Source organism: Onychomys torridus, chromosome X (assembly GCF_903995425.1).
Source record: "Onychomys torridus chromosome X, mOncTor1.1, whole genome shotgun sequence".
In the NCBI taxonomy this organism is placed as follows: Eukaryota; Metazoa; Chordata; class Mammalia; order Rodentia; family Cricetidae; genus Onychomys; species Onychomys torridus.
In genome coordinates this window covers 131735268-131756118 of record NC_050466.1, presented here as the reverse complement: position 1 = coordinate 131756118, position 20851 = coordinate 131735268, and the positions used below count along the sequence as shown (strand labels likewise).

Sequence of the window (20851 nt, the reverse complement as noted above, 5' to 3'; positions counted from 1 at the left end):
GATCAATCAACAGCTCTTGAACATGAGGACTGCCTTGGAGTATAGTTGATAGGGAGGACTGTTCTCATGAGTGTCTATCTTTAGAATTGGCCCATTCTAGTTGCAATCCCTAGGACTTCATGGAATCCTCCTAGTAAGCACCCTCTACTGCAAAGAGAGACTACAACTATGAGAGACCCTTGGCTCACCATTTCTCTAGGCCAGGACTTAGAAAGTGTGGTATTTGAATGTAATTGGTCCCCATAATTTCATAGGGAGTGACACTATTAGAGGATGGGGCTTTGTTAGAGTGGGTATGGCCTTGTTGGAGGAAGTGTGTCACCAAGGGGGTGGGCTTTGACGTTTCCTATATTCAGTATATGACCCAGTGTGTCAGTCAACTTCCTGTTGCACGCAAGATGTAGCACTCTCAGCGAGCACCATGCCTGCCTGCATGCCACCATGCTCCCTGTCATGATGATAATAGACTGAATCTCTGAATCTGTAAGTGAGCCACTCCAATTAAATATTTTCCTTTATAAGAGTTGCTATGGTCATGGTGTCTCTTCACAGCAACAGAAACCCTAACTAAGACATATAGCCACAATAGAAATAGGGGCCACTGAAGACTAAAACTTCAGTACAGTTCAGGTATGAGCAATGGGCCTAGAACCAGGAAATACCCCACTGGAGGACAAGTGTAAGATCCCAGTGCCATCTGGCCCATAAGATGAGATTGGTCCAAATGGATTTAAGAACCACTGGGTCTTGCTCAATTTGACCTATAAGATGAGATTGATCTTGGGACATTGATGGGTCCACCAAGTCACTCCTAGAAGTTCACTTTCTCTAACCGGAAATTCCAAAAATATCACCATAGGTGCATGGCAGACTTTGGAGGACAGTGTTTCAGCTTACAGAAAACTACATAGCCAATCACATTCATAAACCCTGCATGCAAATATTCCTGCCTGGAACTGGGCTTTATGATCTGTCAGTCATTCCTGGCCAGGAGCATTTTTTTTGGTGGGGGGGGGGGGTTCAAGACAGGGTTTCTCTGTGTAGCTTTGTGCCTTTCCTGGAACTCAAAGAGATCCTCCTGGATCTGCCTCCCAAGTGCTGGGATTAAAGGCGTACGCCACCACTGCCTGGCTGCCAGGAGCATTTATAATATAGATGGTAATGCATACATGTATCTGACAATTTTGACTCTTAATACAGATGTCTTGCAGTGAAGGACTGAAGAGATATTCTTATTGGAATTGGGGCCAAGGCAGGTGAACATTCCTGAAAACAATTCCCTTTTTACAGGCCCAAGGTGATCCTTGTCCAGTTCAGAGTGAGAAGCTCTGCCAAAGAATGAGGGGTGAAGTGAAGAATCCCTATTTGCCCTTCAGCAAGTATTGGAGTGCATATTTCAACAACACCTAAATCATAAGAAGGCAATACTTATCACTCTCAGCTGCCCATACCTGGGAATCTGGCTCAAATAACTCTGGATGCCAGGAAGGACACTGAATCCTGTGGATTCTGTAAGAAAATTGTTCTTATAGTATAAATAAGATGTCCAAGAGGATACCTATTCATAGGTAAGACCCTCATAGTGACTGTTAAGTTCTCAATGTCCAGCTTAGGGAGCAATAGAAATAGTCCCACTGACAGACACACCATGAAAAAGAGACAGGGGTGGAAAAGGTATGGATATAGGAGTGTTTTGCCCATTAATGACCCACATATCTGTTATTTGAATCATTTGAAGGTCTTTATTGGCTCTGAGGTGTGGGCTTCAGCCATTGGGGCGATCTTTTTCTGATTTGTCTCTGATGGGGGCTGTGTGGAGCACCACTTCTTGACTCTGGTGTAACCAATCCATGAATCCATTCCAGCTACTTTGAAGACCTTTGAGGTAAGGAGAACAGTAATATGAGAACATTCCAACTGGGGCTCATGTCCTGGAGGGATTTGATCAAGACTAGGCTCCAAGACAGAATGGGGCAGAATGATCCCTCTCCCTTTACAGGCTCCCTGACTGAAGTCTGAAAGGATAGTTGGAAGATGGCTAGATGAGTGATGTAACATAACAAGTTGGATACTTTGGGGGCCATGAGGCAGATCTCTCATAAGAAAAGGCCTCCTATATAAAGGTTCAAAAGGAGTCAGTCCAAAAAGGCCTTTGGTACTTCTCAGCTTCATCAAGGTGGTGGCAAGAACTTCATCGAGCGACCTGGGGCCTCCAGCATCAATTTAGTGAGATGTATTTGAAGAGACTGGGGATGCTAGGAACAATGGAGGTTAAAATATATTACCAGTGTCCAAGAGAATCCACAAGTGAATTTTGCTTTGCAGTCTGTCCTTGTTCACTTTGAATGATCCTAAGTACTCTGAATCTAGGAACAACTTCATTTAAGAAGGTCTTTACCACTTCCTGTGCACTTTGTTTAACAAGAGAAGATTTCAATACATCTAGTAAAAGTATCCACCCATACTTCCAGCAGATTAGTTAAATTATATTTGACAATCTTCCCCTAGGGAGCTCTCCCATCTCCATTCACCTGAGAGAGTTGGATGATTGGTACTAGGATATGCTCTGTGAAGATGCTCGGGGGGCCACCAAAGATCATTATTATCCCTGGGTCCTCCATCAAAGTTTGCAGTCAATTATTCTACCTTAAGTGGTGGTCTTCCAATCCCAGTGAGGCATATTCAAATCCCAAAATGAGAGTCTTCAAATCCGAGATGAGCCATGAGCAAGGGTATAGGAATATTAGATGTTACTATAAGAAATTGATGAAGCTGCTTGGACATTGGAACACCGACCTTGGAGCAGCCTAAATGCATGTTCCGGGACCATGGTCACTTCCATTTGGCTCCAGAACAATCTTTGAGGTGAGAGCTGTGTTTTTTCAGTTGATCCTTGACATGTACTCTCTTGTCACGATCTGCAATACTCCTGGATGACAGGCCGTCCTACTCCTATACTTTTTTCTCACGGACAGTCCACTCGGGTGGGAAGCTTGTTCTAAACTACCTGGGCACAGAGATAAAAGTTCCCTGCACAGCGGGCTGAGAGTTCCCCTGAGTCCACTGCCACCCCATTTGCCGCCACAGCTGACAACTTCTTCCACAGGAAGCTGAAAAGCAAACAGCAAATTCACCCAGACACTTGATCCCCACATCTGACAGCCTTGGTGCAACTCCTTTACTTGGTTGGATTTCATTTTCCCATGAGCTCACGCCCTCACACAAAGACGACTCATCTTCCCCTGCACTCTGTGGCCCCCAGCTGATCTGCACATCCCCTGGCAGGCAGCCTCCCAAGACCTCTCTTGGGCTTCCTGGAGCCCCGCGTGACGTCACCTCCGCTGCGTGCTATCTCTCCTCTCCCCACTGTGGGGAGGTCCTGGGGGCTGCTGCTGCGTGCTGTCCTGTCGGGAGAGCGGCCTCCATAGAGACCACAGGCCCTGCGCTGGGCAGTGCGGGCCGCGACGCCCCATGCCACCGCTCCTGGGAGAAAATCGCTGCCGCCCCCCACCCTGAGATTCGGGCTGCAGCAGAGGCAGCTAAGGGAGATAGATCCCTTTTCTCTAAAGTCTTCCTCCCCGGGAGCCACGAGCCAGGCAGGCCTCAGTCCCTGCCTGCAGCACCAAGGCCTCTCTAGCCTCTGGAGGACCGCTCCTCTTGGTGGTCTTAACCCTTGGTGTCTGAGAGCCAAGCTGCGTTTCCAGGGTTGAGCAAAGGAAGTGGTACTCTGGCGGCCAGACTGCAGGACCTGATTCACTGACGAAATACCCGTGAGAAAGCCAGAGAGACAAGGAGGGAGAATGAGAGTGAGGGAGTGAAGGCTTTGAGGGAGGTCCAGAAAGAGAGCATGAGGGTTCCTAGGAGATGGGGGTGGGGGGAGACCTGGGAGCAACAGGCAAAGAGGGAATTGGGGACGTGGGGGTGGGGAGGGGGAGAAGAGGAGGGAGGCTCCCAAGGATGGGCCAAGGGAAGGCAAAACCCAGAGAGAAGCTCCTAGAACGGGTGGGGGTGGGTGGGTGGGGGGAGAACTGGAGCACATGTGGGTCTAGACCAGGATGCCTCCTTGGCGAGCCTGAATGGTGCTTTCTGAGAGGCATCCTTGTTTTTCTCAGAAGGGCCATCTCTTCAGTGTCAGAATCATGGTTGGGCTATCTCTGTGTGATGTATTTGTCTTTCTCTACCTGGGGATTGTGATTTTACAGGGAGAGGGGGCCCAAATTTCTTGTAGTTACCACTAGGGATCCGGGGTGTCACTGGACTCTGTTCAAGCTCACAGATGACTTGTCTCCTTGGCACTGCCAGCCGCCCACCCCATCTGCCACCCTACAGCGTGAGACAGAGTCCCTGAGGAGTTACTGCTTTCAATGGAGACGGCATTTGCCCGATAGAAACGTCAGAGAAACTCTTCTTGAGATTCCTGACAAAGATAAGGATCAGGATGTGACTTAGAAATAGAACTTACAGAAATTCAGCTCTGTGATTCCTGTATCAGCAGCAAGTCCTTGGACAGTTTCCCTCAGAGGCAAGCTGCAGCAGAAGACACTCAGAGAGAAGGCCTGCGTGGTTGTCCTGCTTGCTGGAGGACAGCTGACTCTGGGCAGTAGACCTCTGTGGGATGGGAAACTGGTTGTTAGGATTGGTCAAGGATGCCATTTGCCTTTCCAATATGGTCTCTCTAGATTGACTCACGCTGTTGGCGGTGTGTTGATATGTGTGTTGACCTCTGTGTGGGTGCTGTTTTGTTAGCCTTGTCTGAAAAGATCAAGTGAGGATCCTTGTGTGGCTGAGCCTCACAAGCAATAGAGAGGAAGGGTTTCTGTATTATAAGGGGAACAGTTTCAACAGCTCTCTGTCAAAGAGGCAGTGTCTTCACTTAGACCACCTTGGCATCTAAGACGATGTTTTGTCAATAGCTTTTGTGAGGAAACAGCGGCTTTATTCTTGTCAGCTACTGTGAAAATTGTACATGGGATTGAATGCGATAGCTAAGTTAAGACCATGGCCTCAGCCCATGCTCTTTACTCAGTATGAGGGTGGAAAGGAAACCCTCCATATTTGTTCGGGTCTGGCATGGGCATCCAATTGTGTATTGTGAGGAATAGTTGCCTTGTCAAGTGATAGTCCTGGGCTAAAACAGAATGTGTGTCCAACATTTACCAGATGGTGAGAAGCAAAGGGAGGGAGCTCTCTGCTTAGTGGAAGATGGTGGATGCAAGTTCAGGCCAGTAGGTGGCAGTCGTGAGAGAACAGATTATTGTGGCTGCTAGTAAAGACAGCATGAAAAGAAGTGATCACCATCAAAAACTAGCTGGGTCACCATCAGTGAGTGGCTGAGCCTTTATGTCACCAACTGCCTCATCTACAGGGAGGGTAACAGCACTGTTTGAACACCCCTAATCTGAGCCTGCTAAATCCAAATGCTCCAAATTCTGACAATTTCCTAGCACCAGATGAAACCACACAGAGAAATTACACATCTCACCTCCTCCTGGCAGCTGGTTACACTGCAAGCCAGGGTGGAGATGTGTTTCAGAGGTGGAGTATGGACGCTGTGTTCAATCAGGCATGCACACAGACAAACAGTAACACACACACAAACACACACACACACACATACACACATGCGCGCGCGCACACACACACACACACACACAGGGAAGTATTTAAAATGCATGAATAATGTATGTATAATGTGTATATGAAATGTAAATGGATTCTGGGCTTCATAGCCCCAGGATATTTCATCATGTCTATGCATATATAATCTACTCAAAAAGAAATCACAATGTTAGGTAAGGGCTATGGAGCCTGTGCACCCAAGTCCCATCACAGCCAGCCTATGCCCTTCTTGATCATGCGGCTGCAGAGCCTCCTCTGTATATCGTTCCCCTCTGGCTGACACAATCACATGGTCTGTTGTCATTTTCACATCAGGCCCCTGCCCTGCAGTTAGGAGTCCTCTGAACAATGTTAGCTTGCCCGATATATGTGTGAATGCAGGAAGTGTCAGGACTTAGTTTCCTGTTCACCCGGAGAAGGCCTATGCCTTTTACCCCTGCAGTCTCCAGAATCTGGAAGTATGTGATGTGAGTGCAGTAGCCACACGGTCCTTGTTTGTAGGTAGGTGGTATCCTGCCACTTGGTTTTGAGCGGGAACTCATGTGTTCTGAATGGCGGTGGCAGATGGGAATCTTGAATTCCTGTTCATTCTGGGGAATGACATGTATTGTGTCTTCTCTCCCCACTCTGTTCCCCAGGGTCCAGCAGCAGTGCAGACCCCATTTCCTCCCTTATTGTATGCTTCACAGCACTTTGCCTCGGGCCTCAGGATTGGGCTCCAGGGATGATGGAACCGCTGTGTCCCCAGGGAAGACAGGTTAGGTGAATGCACTCTGGCCAGCCTCGTGTTGTCTTGTAGGGGATGTGTAGGTGTCACACAGACCATAGGTGGCAGAATCTATGCCGCGGACCCAGAGATCTGTGACTGTGGTGATCAGGGGGGCTTGTCACTGCTGAGAAATGACTGTCTTCTTCCTGTTGCTCTGCCCCTCTCCTTTGCCCTTCCATTCAACTTCCGGTAAAGCTCCACATCTCTTGTCAGTGTCTTTTAGTTCCACATGGCAGGAGCTCCCAAGGCTAACAACTGTGTTTCATGGTCCTCTTCGAATCTTCTTTCACACTCATAGATGGACATTACTTGGCGTTGAGTGACTTTGATGTTCTTTTTAGGGACACTGCTAAGAAGAGTGTCTCTTCTTTTCTAGGCCTGGTGAGATTGGATACATCGCTGTAGGCACCAGAAATAGAGAAGTCCTGAGAGCCAGGGCCTGGACAAACTCACCTGTCCGTGTGGTGTTCCTTGGCTGAAATTCAGGCTCCTCCCCTGCTGCCCTTGTACGTGGTAGGTGGCCACTCTTTGGCACCCATTGCCTTGTACAGATGTGACATGTTGCCATTCTTGGCACAAATGTCCCCATGTTGTCTAAACAAAATGATGAAATGAATTCATTTCCTCTCAACTGAAATAAATTCATTTCCTAAGTATATTTTATTGCTGACACAACAGTGGGACAGATAACCTTTTAATTTTCAAAGTGAATTCACCTCTGTTCATAGTATTCATCACCTCCACATAGGAAGAATTAGAGTGTTTAGCTTCTTATTATTCCTCATCCACACTGAGGTGCAAGTCAAGGAGAGAAGGAGCCTGGCCAGGTTGGTTTGGGGTGCATAGACTGGCAAGGTTTGTTTGACAGCCCACCAGATATTGAGAGCACAGCACGGTCTGATGCAGGATGGTAAGTATTTGCTACATCAGTTTCCTGATCTGGGCACCCAGCCTAGCCTCCAGACCAGTCCATCTGAATTCCATACCTCAAGATTACTCACTAACTCAGGCTTCTGAGGAGACTGCGAATCCAGAGAGCTGTTGTTCCACCACCAAAGGCACAGGCGTCTGGAGTCAGGCAGGCCCACGCTGGAATTCCACTCCATGTGGTCATGTGATCTTAGGGACTTTACCAAGACTCTCGGTGTTGGGACTCTCTTCCATTATAGTGTGGGAAAATATGGATTCTGTAAGGCAGAAATACTGATATGTTTAGAAAACGGCTCCGAGTTCTCCAAACTTCTTATGATCGATACTAGTGTACATCACTAGGACAAAGGCTCAGTGAAGAATGGCCAGAGAAACTCAATGACTGCTCACTTGGCTCCCAGGATAGTGATTTGACATACAGATAACCATCCCTTGACAGCTGAACAGGCTTGGGTAGAAAAATACAGGGTGCTGTGGGAACCTTAGGAAGGTCCCCAGTCCAGATGGTTTGAAGGAAGCCAGAGAATGCCTTTGGGAAGAAGTCCTGTCTAAGCTGAGTCCTAAAGGATGGATAAGAGGGGAAAACCTTGCTTAGAGGCCCCCATGCCAAACCTTCCATCGAAGACTGCTATCATCATCTATCCACTGGCTCCCAGGTGGCAGAGGAATGGGGAAGTAATGTGCGTTGACCAACATGAGTGGAAAAGAATACCTACCTGCTCTGTCTTGTAGCATGAATCTTAAAAGGTCTTATTAATAAAAAACAAACCCAGAGCCAGGTATTGGGGTGAAAACTGGAAGATCAGAGAAGCAGAACAAGCCACAAACCTCACCAATTCCTCAGCTGATCCTGTTTCCTCAGACTGGAAGCTTCTGAGTCCTCATCCGAAAAGAACCTCAGCTAAACTGCTGCTCCAAATCCTAAAAGCTTAACCAGCATCTAGTTCCTGGTTTTCATGACTTATATGCCTTTCTGCTTCCTGCCATTACTTCCTGGGATTAAAGGCGTGTGTCACCATGCCTGGCTGTTTCCAGTGTGGCTTTAACCTCACAGAGATCCAGATGGATCTCTGTCTTTGGAATGCTAAGATTAAAGGTGTATGTGCCACCATTTTCTGGCCTCTATATCTTGTGGCTGTTCTGTTCTCTGACCCCAGGTAAGTTTATTAGGATGCACGATATATTGGGGAACATAATATCACCACAATATCTGCTGGGGGCTTTGGAAGTATCTGCTCTCAGGAAATATTTATGAATAGAAAGTGCTTTGCTAAACTAGGCTCATGCCACCTGTAGATTTCAGAAAAGACTGGTGGTCCTTGATGGCATCAGTAGATCACAGATTGTACCTGACCTGCTCCCAACAACCCCTACTTCCTCCTGAGTGTTTGGTGAAGTGGGGAATCATTGTTCTGATTAGTCCTTAGTGATAAGGGGTTCTCTTTACTCATGGCCATAAGCAGACTTTCTTCCATGGGGAGCGTTGTGTATGTTTGTGTGTCTATTTTTGAGAGGGCAATATGGTACGGTAGTTCAGGACATGATCTCTATTCCTGACACATTTCCTAATAGCCCAGATCTGCCATGTGCCTTTCTATCTTCTTGAGGAAATTACTGTTTTCAACTTTGAAATGATTTTGTTATTAAGAACCTCAGTATCATTGGCTATGAGGGCTCACTTGTGTAATCCAAACACTCACAAGGATGAGGCAGGAGGATTGACTTGAATTTGAGGATAGTCCAGGCTACAGAGGATCACCCTATCTCAGAAATTGAAGACTGGAGGAGGATTAGAATCAGAATAACCAAGTCAGAGGGTTCTCTTAGCAGATGGGTAATGTGAAGGGAAAGAAAGTAGAAAGGGGCACATTTCCTGTTGTTACTTCCACCCACAGTGCTGTGGGATGTTTGGGAGATGGACTTCCCACTCACTTCATGGTCCTCAGCAGGGAACACAGCAGTTACCCTAGACTTCTCAGATAGGTTAAGGGCTTTTCCCGCTCTGCCATTTCTAAGCCCTTTATGTATGGTCCTTGCTCATAATGCTGGCTCTTCTACTGTGTGTTCCTCATCTATTAACCACACACACACACACACACACACACACACACACACACACACACACACACGTCTTACATTGTATGCATATTTCTAATTCAGTTTTAGTCCTGTCTGTAGGTCAGTGGTGCTGTTTCTTGGTTTGGTGGACGCCACAGGACAGATGACAGAGAGTGTGATGTTGTTTGTTCCTTCATGTCACTGGAAGCTTTCTAAGATGTGGCCCTGCTGTTCTATGCAAACCCATCTACTTCAGCTTCATATTTGCACCAGGTCCCAGGTCAGGCCCAGCCTCTGGTGTGTCTCTCCTTTCGTTTCAAGTTTTGTATTTGTGAAATGACAATGATTCTACCAAGTTTGGATTTTTCTGGGGAGACCATAGTGGAGGAAGGAGGTAAAGCACCCAGCACACATTTTGTGTTTTGGGGGAGGCACTCTGTGTCTCAAGACATTGCTTCCACTGCGATGAACCCTGGCAAGTGCCAATTCTGGAGGTCAAGTGGCTTGGTTGGATATTATTCATTTAGGAGTTGATGTTATAGTCGGTATGTAAAATAAGTGAAAAATATGGTATTTAAATAAAAAAGAATTGATGTTGTAATTTTGAGCCTGAATTCAGCAGGCAGACTGGAATGCTCTAAAATTAGAGAGAGAGAGAGAGAGAGAGAGAGAGAGAGAGAGAGAGAGAGAGAGAGAGTGTGTTGGGGTCAGGAGACTGAATTGCCTCCACCCTGGGAGGGGCTTCAGACTTTGCCTGACTTGATGAAGTCCATTTACACAATGAAAGATAACATGTGTCACTTAAAGTCTAATGGTAGTAAAAGTCTCTCAGTCTGCAAATAGCTTTACATAAATATTTAGGCTAGTGTGTGATCAACCAGGCATCACCGCCTACCCACCTTGACACATAACAATGACCACCACAGTGGGCAAACACTACACTACCAAACAAAATCTTTGACCAATAAAACTTTTGGGTCTGTTCATGTCCAGCCATCATGTCTTCCAATCCTTCATAAACTATGTGAGAAGATGATGGTAGCGGTAGTGGTGGTGATGATGATGATGATGATGATAGCAATGAGGGGGTGGTGGTGGTGGTGGTGGTGGTGGTGGTGGTGGTGGTGGTGGTGGTGGTGGTAGAAGAAACAGGAAGTTGCCTTGACTTGAGCTGAAGTTTGGTATAAGGTCTGTATCCCTCTGAGCTAAGAGAATGTTGATGAAGTGAGATGCAGGATGGGAAGTCGTTTCTTTTCCTCTAGTTGCTCTCCACATCCTAAACAGGACATTTGTGGGCCTCCTTGTATTTAATGCCTCTAGAGATGATCACGAGTAACTTCGTGATCATTTTGTGCTGGCGCTATTGGATTGGAAATAGTTCACAGAAATAGGGAGAGAGGGGGAGTACAACATGGGGTTAAAATGCTACCTAGTTGTGATTTGATGTTTCCGAAGTCTAGGCAATTTCTTGATTAAAAGGTATTTGTGAGACTTATTTTCTTCCTGTACAAATTGGCTTTCTACATGAAGCAATATCCTGGGAGTGTCTCTGTGACTTGTGAAGACTGATCAGATCTGTGAATCTCAATTGGCAATGGATTCTGACTGGATAATTCTCAATCTGAGGGTCCTGATCTACATGCTTCACACTTAAGTATCTGTGTGGTGTGCTGATGGCCCTTGGATTATAACTGCACGAGCCAGGGCTTTCAGTGATGAAATCCTGAAGAGTCTCCCTTCCTAGGACATCTGTTTTTGTTTCTATGTGTAAAAAGTCAACTCACAAGGCTTGATATCTTTTTGATACTGTTCTGAGTTTCTTCCGGTTATAACACATTCTAAGTAGTCTGTGTGTATTAAAGAAACTCCTGACTTCTTGATTTCCAAATTTGCTAAAATGACAGGGCCTGAGGTACCATTCTTACAATTCCATTTAGCACCTAGAGAGGGAGAGTGAGGCAGGCAGGCAGAGACACAGAGAAGGGGCAGTGGTTTTGAGAATCCTCCAGTCAAAATATACGGAAAGAATAAGATGAGGTACCTATTAAATATCTACCATTTGGAGGTATTAGTTAGCATATAGTAATATTGGCATTTTTCCTTTCAATCCAGATTTTAAATATTTTATTTTTAATTATGTGTATGCATGTCTGTTTGTATGTGGATTTGTGCATCATGCTTTTAGTTCAAGAATTGTTGATACCTCTTCTGTGTTCCTAAAGGCGTTTATGTTCAGTGTCTTCTGAAAAGCATATTATTATGCAATTGAGGCTTACTTCTGAAACCCTTTGATTTACTGGGTGTGTAAATGATGAGGCTGAGGTTTATATATTTGCATATGGGTATGCAGAGATTTCTGTTTGTTGAAAAGATTCAGCATTCTCTGATTCCCTTTGTGCTTTCTTCTCCAGACTCATTTATAAGAGCGCATTTGTTGATTGTTTTCTTCTGTGCATCTAAGTGTCTATTCCTTTCCATGACAATAGTCTTCCTGATTGCTGGCTGGTTTTGTGTCAACTTGACACAAGCTAGAGTCATTTGGGAAGAAGTAACTCAACTGAGAAAATGCTCCCAAGAGGTTGACCAGTGAGCAAGCCTCTGGTGGTTTTCTTAACTAGTGATTGATATGGGATGGCCCAGCACATTGTGAGTGGTGCTCTCACTGGACAGGGGCCCCAGGGATGTATAAGAAAGCAGGCTGAGCATTCCTTGGGGGAGCAAGCCAGTGAGCAGCATTCTCCCATGGCCTCCGCATCTGTTCCTTCTTGCAGGTTCCTGCCTTGAAGATTTGCCCTGACTTCCCTCACTGATGGACTGTGATACAGAAATGTAAACAGACTTAAGCCATTTCCACCCCAAGGTGCTTTTGGTCATGGTGTTTCCATCACAGCCAGGCAAAACCAAACGAAGACACTACCCTTAGAGTAAGGCTTAAAAGTAACTGATGTGATTTATGCAAATCATTCCTGTTTTTCAAAACTTGGAAATTCTAGGTGGAAGGTAGGCTCAGCTTGTTTATGAACAACAGCAAAAAAAAAAAAAAATTCCTTCTAGGATTTTGATTGGCTTTGGATTAATTCACTTGAAGAAAATCAACTTCCCAATCCCATGGCAAATCTCCCAACCCAGGCATACAGGAATACATTGTCCACGTTTAAGGAGGCCTTCTTTTATGAGCATTTTTATAGTGGTCTATATACCAGACTCTGGGTTTGTTTTGTTTGTTTTCTATATACCTACATCGTGTTTGTAGCTGTTATGTACATTGTTTTTAGATCTAGTTTTCTACTGTTTATTTGGTAGTTTTTCATGTGTAGGCCTTACTTTTTTGTCTGTTTCTTGGAGTTTTCTCTGTGTGTGACTTCGTGTGCAGTGTAAGCATTCAGGAGCCTGTGCAGTCTCTTAATCTCTGAGCCATCTCTCCAGCATGTTCCTTTTTCTTTCTTCCAGACAGGCAACTGAGTGAGTATTACCCTGGAAAATCTCTGTTTGTGATCCTTCTGCCTCAGGGGTGTGATGCCCTTCTGGGCTTGTCTCTGCTCTCCATTCCCCAACTCTGGCATTAGTCTCGAAATCTGGACAGAGGTCCAGTTTCCATCTGGGAAGATGCAGCACAGAAAGGTGAAATGAGGTGAATAACCACGGGATTTCTCTCCCCCACCCCTTGTCACCTTTCATTTCAGTCTGGCTACTTCTGGCTGTACACATTCGTCCTCCCTACCTTCTAGTTATCATAGAACCCACCACCTTCCACTTCCTGAGTAGACCCCAGGCCGGGTGTGGCCCCCAGCTCAGACTAGCCCCCATGGATCCCCTCCAGAAATGGGACTCAGCATTGATTTCCGGGTCTTCCCAAGTGGCCATTGTGGAGACCTCCCAGGAAGGTTCTGCATCCTCTCACCTCATCTCTTTAGAAGAGCTGAGGATGGGCCTCAGTGGCCTGAGCACCACTCCTGGCTCCAGCGCCCCTACACCTTTGGCAGAGCGGCTGCTCCAGAGGCAGTGCATGGAGCAGAATAACGTCCTGGAGCAGCGCTGTGGACGCCTGGGTTTCCCTCAGAAGAAGAAAGCATTCCTGGGACAATTGAGACGCAGGCACCGAGATCACAGGGCACCTTACCCGGTGGAAAAGGACAGCAGAATCTTCCGCTCAGGCAACAGAGCAAAGAATTGGTTCCGATGTGAATGTCTGTATTGCCAGGCCCGTGGGCAAAATATTATTGGGGAAAGGGATGGGGCCACCAATCCTTCCTCCTGGGATACACTAGTGCAGGGACTTGGTGGCCTTACCCTCAGCCTGGGGGCTGAGAGACCCAGCCTCCCGCCAGAGGGGCCACAGCAGCAGCCTCAGCAGCAGTGTCAGCAGAGACAGCAGCCGCCAGAACACAAGTGCCAGCGGGAAAGCAAGAGGAGGTTCCAGAAGCTGTTCAAACAGTGGTTGGAAGAAAACTGAGGTGCTCAGCTTCAGGGGCACAGAGACCCCAATGATCCGCACAGTGCTTCGTTGTCAGCTTTTGCGTGTAGGCTTCTTTGTGGGACAAAATACAGAGCTGTTCATCGCGGGACTCCCAAGGCCTGCGCGTTTTCACCAACATCTTCCAGGCATGAGATGTGACCCATTCCCAGGAGGACCTCTGCTTTGCTGCCTGTTATTTGTGGAGTAGTGTGGAGCGTTCTAGTGTAAAGGAGACTACACACCCCTGGTCCTCAGATCATCTCCTGTGCTCCTGTGATGCATGTTGACACTTTCCCTGCCTGGATCTCTGTCTTTCCTACCTACTTCCTTATTGGTACAGTGAGGGTGTCTGTGGCCTTGTCGATGTCCACGTGCTTTTGTGCCCTTTGATCCAGGTTCAAGAATCTGCAACTGTAGAGTGTGGGGAGAAAGGTGGAGTCAGACCATGGTGGTTCACTGTTTTACCTTCTGTATAAACAAGATAGTCAACTAGGCTAGGCTAACTGGAAGTTCACGTGTAGCTGCTCCTTAACAGTAGAGTAATATTCTCCCACACGGGAATTTCTGATGGAGTACCTCATTGTCAATGCCAAATAATAAACACACTTGTGAAAGAAGAGTGCCCGTAGAAGGCAGGGCGGTGGTATTTTGTTTCTTGTCAGAGCTGGAAAATCCCTGACTGGTAGGCTAGACTCGAACAGGAGGATCTCAGCCCCATGGAGATTTGGAAAGCAGGGTGGAGTGGGATTGGAGGGTTTGGGGTGCAGTGGAGGGCATGGTGGTTTAAATGAGATTGTCCCCCATTGGCTCATATAGTCAGACACCTGGTCCCCAGTTGGAAATGGTTGGAAGGATTAGGGGATGTGGCCTTGTTGGAGGAGGTGTGTCACTTGGAGTGAGTCTTGAGGTTTCAATAGCCCGGTCCCTTCCCAGTTATCTCCTCTCTGCCTGCTGCTTTTGCATCAGAGGTAACCTCTGAGCTACTGACCCACACCATGCTACCTGCCTGCTGCCATGTTGGGCAGAGACTCTAACCCTCTGCAAAAGTGAGCCTCAAATTAAATGTTTCATTTGTAAGTTGCCTTGGTTAGGGTGTTCTGTCATGGCCACAGAGAAGCTACTGAGACAGCACAATGAGAACACAGTCCAGTCACTCACTCTTGGAGCACTGAATTCCGTGGGACTGTCATCCAAAGCAGTCAGGCTGTGAGGTGGGAAGAGTATCCTCCTACCCACAGGAGAGTCCCCAGCAACCAATGGGGCATGGCTGGGGCTTAGTGGGTTGACATTGATGTGCTGGCAGAGGGAGCCAGTGGCCATTCCTCATAGACTTGTATGCCAGGCTGGTGAACATGAACAGAGTCTGTGAGCCAGCTTCATGAGAACCAGAGCACTACTGAATTATTTCACAGTTGTGTCAGTATTTAGACACATACTTTTAATTTCAAGAGGTGTAAAAGGTGAAATCTACACTGCCCCGTAAGGTATCCTGTGATGTATTCACGGCCAGAGACCATGCTACTGGGAGCTGAAAGCAAACCATGCTTTGTGTCAGGCTACCCTTTCAGGAGAGAAGCCGGGGCTGCCTTGCACCAAAAATCTCCATGTCTCCTGGCAACAGAAGCAGCCTGAGAACAGGTGAGTTTCTCAACTTCCAAGCTTGCTGGTGTCTCATCCAGGGTCAAGAGTTAGGCTGAGCATGGCAGAATTGCCTCCCAACTCCTTAGGAGAGTTAATATAAATGAGAATTAATGTAAACTGTGTTGAATTTCATAGGCCTGAATTCAGAATGGTGATTCTGGGTGGTGTGTCTTGAACATGGCAGTGTACCCTAGCATTGGTTAGTAGTGTCAGACAGTATCCTGTGTATTCTTGTTTACTCCCTCCCTCTTTTCAGCCTCTCTCTTAGACCCATCATTTTAACAAGTGTCTGTCATCAACAGCAGGGATGTTGTCTTGTTAGGGATCTGGGCATGGTCACACAGAGAGCAAGAGCCAGAGCTGGCATACATCCTATGCAGTCTGCATTCTAGCTGCCTCTCTTGCCCGGTTTTCCTCTGTCATGCCTAGAGTGAAGTGCAGAGACCTCTGGATGCCTCGTGCCTCAAAGGGCCAAGTCTTGGGAAGATGCACTATTGAATCCTCACCGCTTTACAATGGGCTGGCATAAGTACTAAGTATTCGAGTTTCACAGAACGTTTGTGGAGGTGGTAAATGGTATCCAGGGACACAGCCTTTGTCTGGCTCCCACACTGAACACTGTACCCTGCAGGCTCGCTATGTCTGTCTGTGGTCACACCAGGCTCCTTGAGCTACTAACAGTCATTGAGCTGACTGCCAGTGGTTTTGTTTGCTCAGTTTACCCCTTCCCTATTCTTCTCTGTGCTGGCTGCCCTGGTGCAGAAAGGAGAGGGAAGTGTGGAGGGATTCCTTGCCCTTACTTGGTGATCATTTCATCATGGAGAAAGATCTCACATGGGTCTTAGTCCATTTTGTTCTGCTGTAACAAAATGGCCTGGGCTGGGTAAATAGTAAGAGCAGAAAGTTACTTTGTAACTAGACCGGTTTTCATGCAGTGTGTCACCCCAAAAGCCAACCAGCAGAGACAGGAATTGAGTTTGAACAAGTTCTGCTCTTCTTAGTACACCTGAGAAGGCGGCAGATCAGCTTCACCCAAACAGCCACAGAAGATGGCACGCTGCCTCACATCTCATCTCATTATGGAGGGCAGGGGGACTGACGAGATCTGGGAATCCTTCTGGAGCCGTCTTTCCCCTCTGAGGCCCCTCTGATTAGCCACATTTCTGAGGCTTCTCCAGTCACCGCCCTTCTCACTCTGGCCTCCTTCTCTGGATGTCTGGCTTCAGGCAGGTTTTGAAATGCCCAGTCTACTTAGTTACTGCTGGTATCAACCTTGTACTCCACCAAGGGCGCCAGGGATGGGGTGGTGGTAGGGTGAATTCCGAACAAACCATTAATCATGTACACAGATCAAGCTGTTAACTTAGCTTATTAACTTATTACACATACTAAGCTTTTAAGCAGAAGCATGCAGATTCCTTTCTGTGATACGGAGTACAAATGCTTCTGTATATTGCAGAAGACAAAGGTGTCCCTATCTATCCCTCCTGACCCCTGTCAACGTCTCACAGTTCTGGAGTCCAGGAAGACCAACATCGAGTAGCACTGAGGAACATATTGACAGGTCCTCAAATGGCAGAATGCAGGAAGGCAAGTGGAGGTGAATTGCTTCCTCACCTGAGCCCAGAGGCAAATGCACTCACAAACTTCTTTAGTTTTGTTTTGCTTTGCTTCTCTTGGTGTGTGTGGTCCTCGTGCTTGGCCAGTGGTTGGCCCTGGATGTCTTTCTTGATAACTTTATTTACTGAGTCCTGTTCTCTCAATGAACACAGAGCTGGCCAGGCCTGCTCTCAGGGGTTTCCTGTCTCTGCTTGCAGAGTGCAGGGATGACAAGAGGTCTACCACGGCCACCTGGGTTTTGTGTGGAGGCTGGATCTCAACTGTGCTCATCATACTTGCATGGTAAGCACTTTATCCACACATCCCACTTCATCTCACACCCAGCCTCTTCATGGTCCTATTGATCCATTGACTGTGACAGAGCCCTCATATGACCCAGTGCCTCTTCCAGTTAACTCTCTCCTTTCCACACCAGTGCCTTGTGTGTTTTCAATGTGAGGATCTTCTTTGTTATGTTTTTGAGAAAGGCTCTCTCTTATGTAGCTCAGGCTGTCCTGAGACTCCCTATGTAGACTAGGCTTAGCACGGTGGGGTCTTGCCCTGAGGCCTCTACTCCTTTATTCCATGTAGCCTCAGGCTTTGCTTTAAACCTTTCAATCTTCTTGAGCACTGGACTTAACACTTTTACAGGTCTTGGTGCTCCTTTTCCCCTCCAACTGTACATTTTGTCTTTCTCCTTGTCCAACTTGCTTCTTCTTCTTATTGACCTGTAACATAACAGTGACCACTGTTTACTCCACAACAGTCAATACTAGGTTGTCTTGAGATCTCCTCTTCCAATGCTATTAATCCTAAACCCTTCTTGTTAGCTTCAAGCAGATGTTTTGGACAAGGGCAAAAAGCAACCCCTTTCATGGTCAAAATATCACAAGATCTGTCTCTAGGCAATTCACTAATATTCTTCTCCTTTGAGACCTTTGGATGTGGGCCTTCCAAAGCTCTAACGCTCCTAGGGTCACTGTCTTCCACAACTCTAGTAGTGTGGTCCATATTCCCTGATTAAAGTGGTCAACTGCTGTCCTGATCTAAAGTCCCAAAGTCCCCATTTCACCAACAAGAGGCATGGTCAGACCTGCCACAGCAATACCCCACTCCCTAGTGCCTTCTTCTGTCTTAGTCACTGCTCTATTGCTGTGGAGAGAGACCAGTTGCATGACACCTCTTATGATAGCAAGCATGTGATTGGGGTTCGCTTACCCCTTCAGAGGTTTAGTCCACTGACATTATGGTGGGGAGTATGGGGGCAGACATGGTGCTGGAAAAGTAGTTGAAAGTTCTATATCGGGATCTACAGGCAGCAGGAAGAGAGAGAGCCTTGGGCCTGGCTTGAGCATCTGAAATCTCAAAGCCCACACCCAGGGACATGCTTTTCCAAGAAGACTACAACTACTCCAACAAGGCAACATCTCCTAATCCTTCTAAGAATACTAGTCCCTGATGAATAAGCATTCAAATATAGTACCTGTGTGTGTGTGTGTGTGTGTGTGTGTGTGTGTGTGTGTGTGTGTAGGCATTCTTATTTAAAACACTACATACATCCTGATTGGAACAGGCTGGCCAGGACTTCCTTTGTGGAAGTCCTTCAATTCAGCACTTGGTGGCATGAAGAGGCTGTTGATCAGAAAGCACAGTATCACATGCTAACCCTCCTGTGGTGATCACCATTGATCAGCTTACGGGCTGAGGACAATGGATAGGGCTTGAGAGGCAAATGGATTATGATGCTCAAGCAAGAAGTTAAATGAGACTTTGCTGTATTAGAGACTGTGCACAGGTTTCAACTCCTGCAATGCTACTGAAAACCAGACAAGGGGCAAATGACCCTTAGATTTCAGAAGTAGGTTAGATACCAATCTGAAAATGACTTTCTCAAACTAATCTTAGAGAGGTGTTATGGAAAACATTAGCCTTCGACAATGACAATATGGAATGTAGCAAGATTTACATGACATCGAGGCTGTATAGCAACACATGGGACCCTTCAACCTGACTTGCTTTTTCCTACTATGATTCCAAAAGTTTGCCAATTGAGAACTGTAGATCCAAAAGATGATTTTTCCACAATTCCCTTAACATCACAAGACTGTGAAAGGCTTGCCTATACCATAGCAATACTAATATGAGATCCCCTGCCAAAAGGTACCAATAAAAAGTGCTATGTCAAGGCATATTAAACAGCCCAAATATATGTTAGTCACATGTGGGTTCTCCTTTGGCCCCTGTGGAAAAAAAATTCACTCGGGCATATATTACCCATGATACAGATGATGTTTTGATTGCTGTCCCTGAGACACAACTTCAGAGGACCTCAGGCATTAGAGGACTTTATTTTCTCAACAAAACTGTACTTGATCTAGCAATTGGTGACTAGTGAAACTAGGGTCTGCCTGTAACAGAAATGGTTAATTGGAATCCACAAAATCAATGAAGGGCAGCATTTCATGACAATTCCATTTCAGTCTCCATTTGCTATTATTCAGCACATCTGCTAGTAGAGGCAGGCAGGATGCCAGTCAATGGGATTGCTTAGAGTTCCGTCTCACATTGTGTGTCTGTAGACCACTGCGTGAGCAACCTGCAGTCTGAAACGGCCACAAATCGTATGATTTACCTGGAGTAAAGCCACAGGCTGTTTCACTGATCTGAATGTTCTTGTGTGAAGAGGGGTATGTTCGACCACATAAAAGTCCAGATAGAAATGTACCTTAGCAGATCCACGTGGATAATGAAGACAAGAACGAATAAATGGTAAGTTGACTCGTATATTCAAGCCCATGTCCAAGCTAGTTGGTTCATGTGAAAGCGAGGTTTGCCTGGCCCAGTCTGAAAGATTGCTCATGGGAGTGGCTTTTGTTTCTTTGCTTTTTGAGGATTGGCAATGACTGTTCGTGTTCAAAGTACTATTGTCCAAAGTAGCCTCAAAATCACTAACAGCTCATATTGCATCAGGCAGTTTTCTGGTAACTAAGTATTTTTCTCCTCTAACACAAACCTGCCTCCCTTTTTCATGGTTTATTCCATTAAAACAGGGACAATTATGGGTTTTTAATTTAAAGAAAGCAACTGTTTAACACATACTACTTAATTTCTTTCCTGGTTTAATAATTTTCCTTTGATGATTTTAGGCATAATCAGTTGGCTCAATTAAAAAAAATTAAATTGCAGAGTGCAGCAGCGTATGTTATTCTTTCCCCTGTGCTAGACTGGAGGCTGTCTTTTCCACACAGACACAGCCCTTTGGTCCTGTTTACTTTGTTTTTGAAATGCTCTCCTTGGGCCCACAGGTTAAGATACTGGCTTTACCGAAGCCTCCTTTTGGATCTGTCTGTGGTGATGCAGTGTAGACTTGGGGCAACTCGTTTTTGCTGTAAGCCTTACACGAGGATGGTGATAGCTTACTTTATGCTCCTCAGTCAGCGGCTTCATGAAGTGTAATGGGCCCACGTGTGATGACTAGTTTTCTTCTTGATATAGCTGTTACCTTGATTGTGAAAAGTATTTTATCGTATCTTCTTTTCCTCTCACTGAACAAGGGCCTGAAACCCTTTCTTCTAAAATAGGGGGTTTCTCATGTTTTCCTTGTATGTGCTGCTAATCCTATGAAAATATAAAAGTCAGCCAGACTGTGGTGGTGGTGCAGGCCTTCATAGGAGGCCTCCTCTTTATAGTCTACCATTTTTATAGTTCCCAAAGTTGTTCTCACTGTACTCAATAAGGAACCTTCTATCTAGTAGACTGGTGGTATCGGTCTAGTGCAG

The 20851-nt window shown here is 46.3% G+C and overlaps 1 protein-coding gene across 12 annotated transcripts; it reads left to right on the top strand.

Moving 5' to 3' along the window:
- Positions 1-3247: 3247 nt before the first annotated feature.
- LOC118574532 (protein FAM156A/FAM156B-like) lies at positions 3248-14449 on the top strand. 12 transcript variants are annotated; one of them, XM_036175490.1, is made up of 5 exons: positions 3248-3770; positions 6765-6894; positions 12148-12300; positions 12827-12838; positions 13060-14449. In XM_036175490.1, the coding sequence occupies exon 5, from the start codon at positions 13182-13184 to the stop codon at positions 13827-13829; it is 648 nt and encodes a 215-aa protein (XP_036031383.1). In that variant the 5' UTR covers positions 3248-3770; positions 6765-6894; positions 12148-12300; positions 12827-12838; positions 13060-13181; the 3' UTR covers positions 13830-14449. The 12 variants fall into 12 exon arrangements, with proteins under 12 accessions (XP_036031383.1, XP_036031381.1, XP_036031377.1 ...); XM_036175488.1 differs by lacking the exon at positions 12148-12300; XM_036175484.1 differs by having other exon boundaries at positions 12827-14449.
- The last annotated feature ends 6402 nt before the right edge of the window (positions 14450-20851 follow it).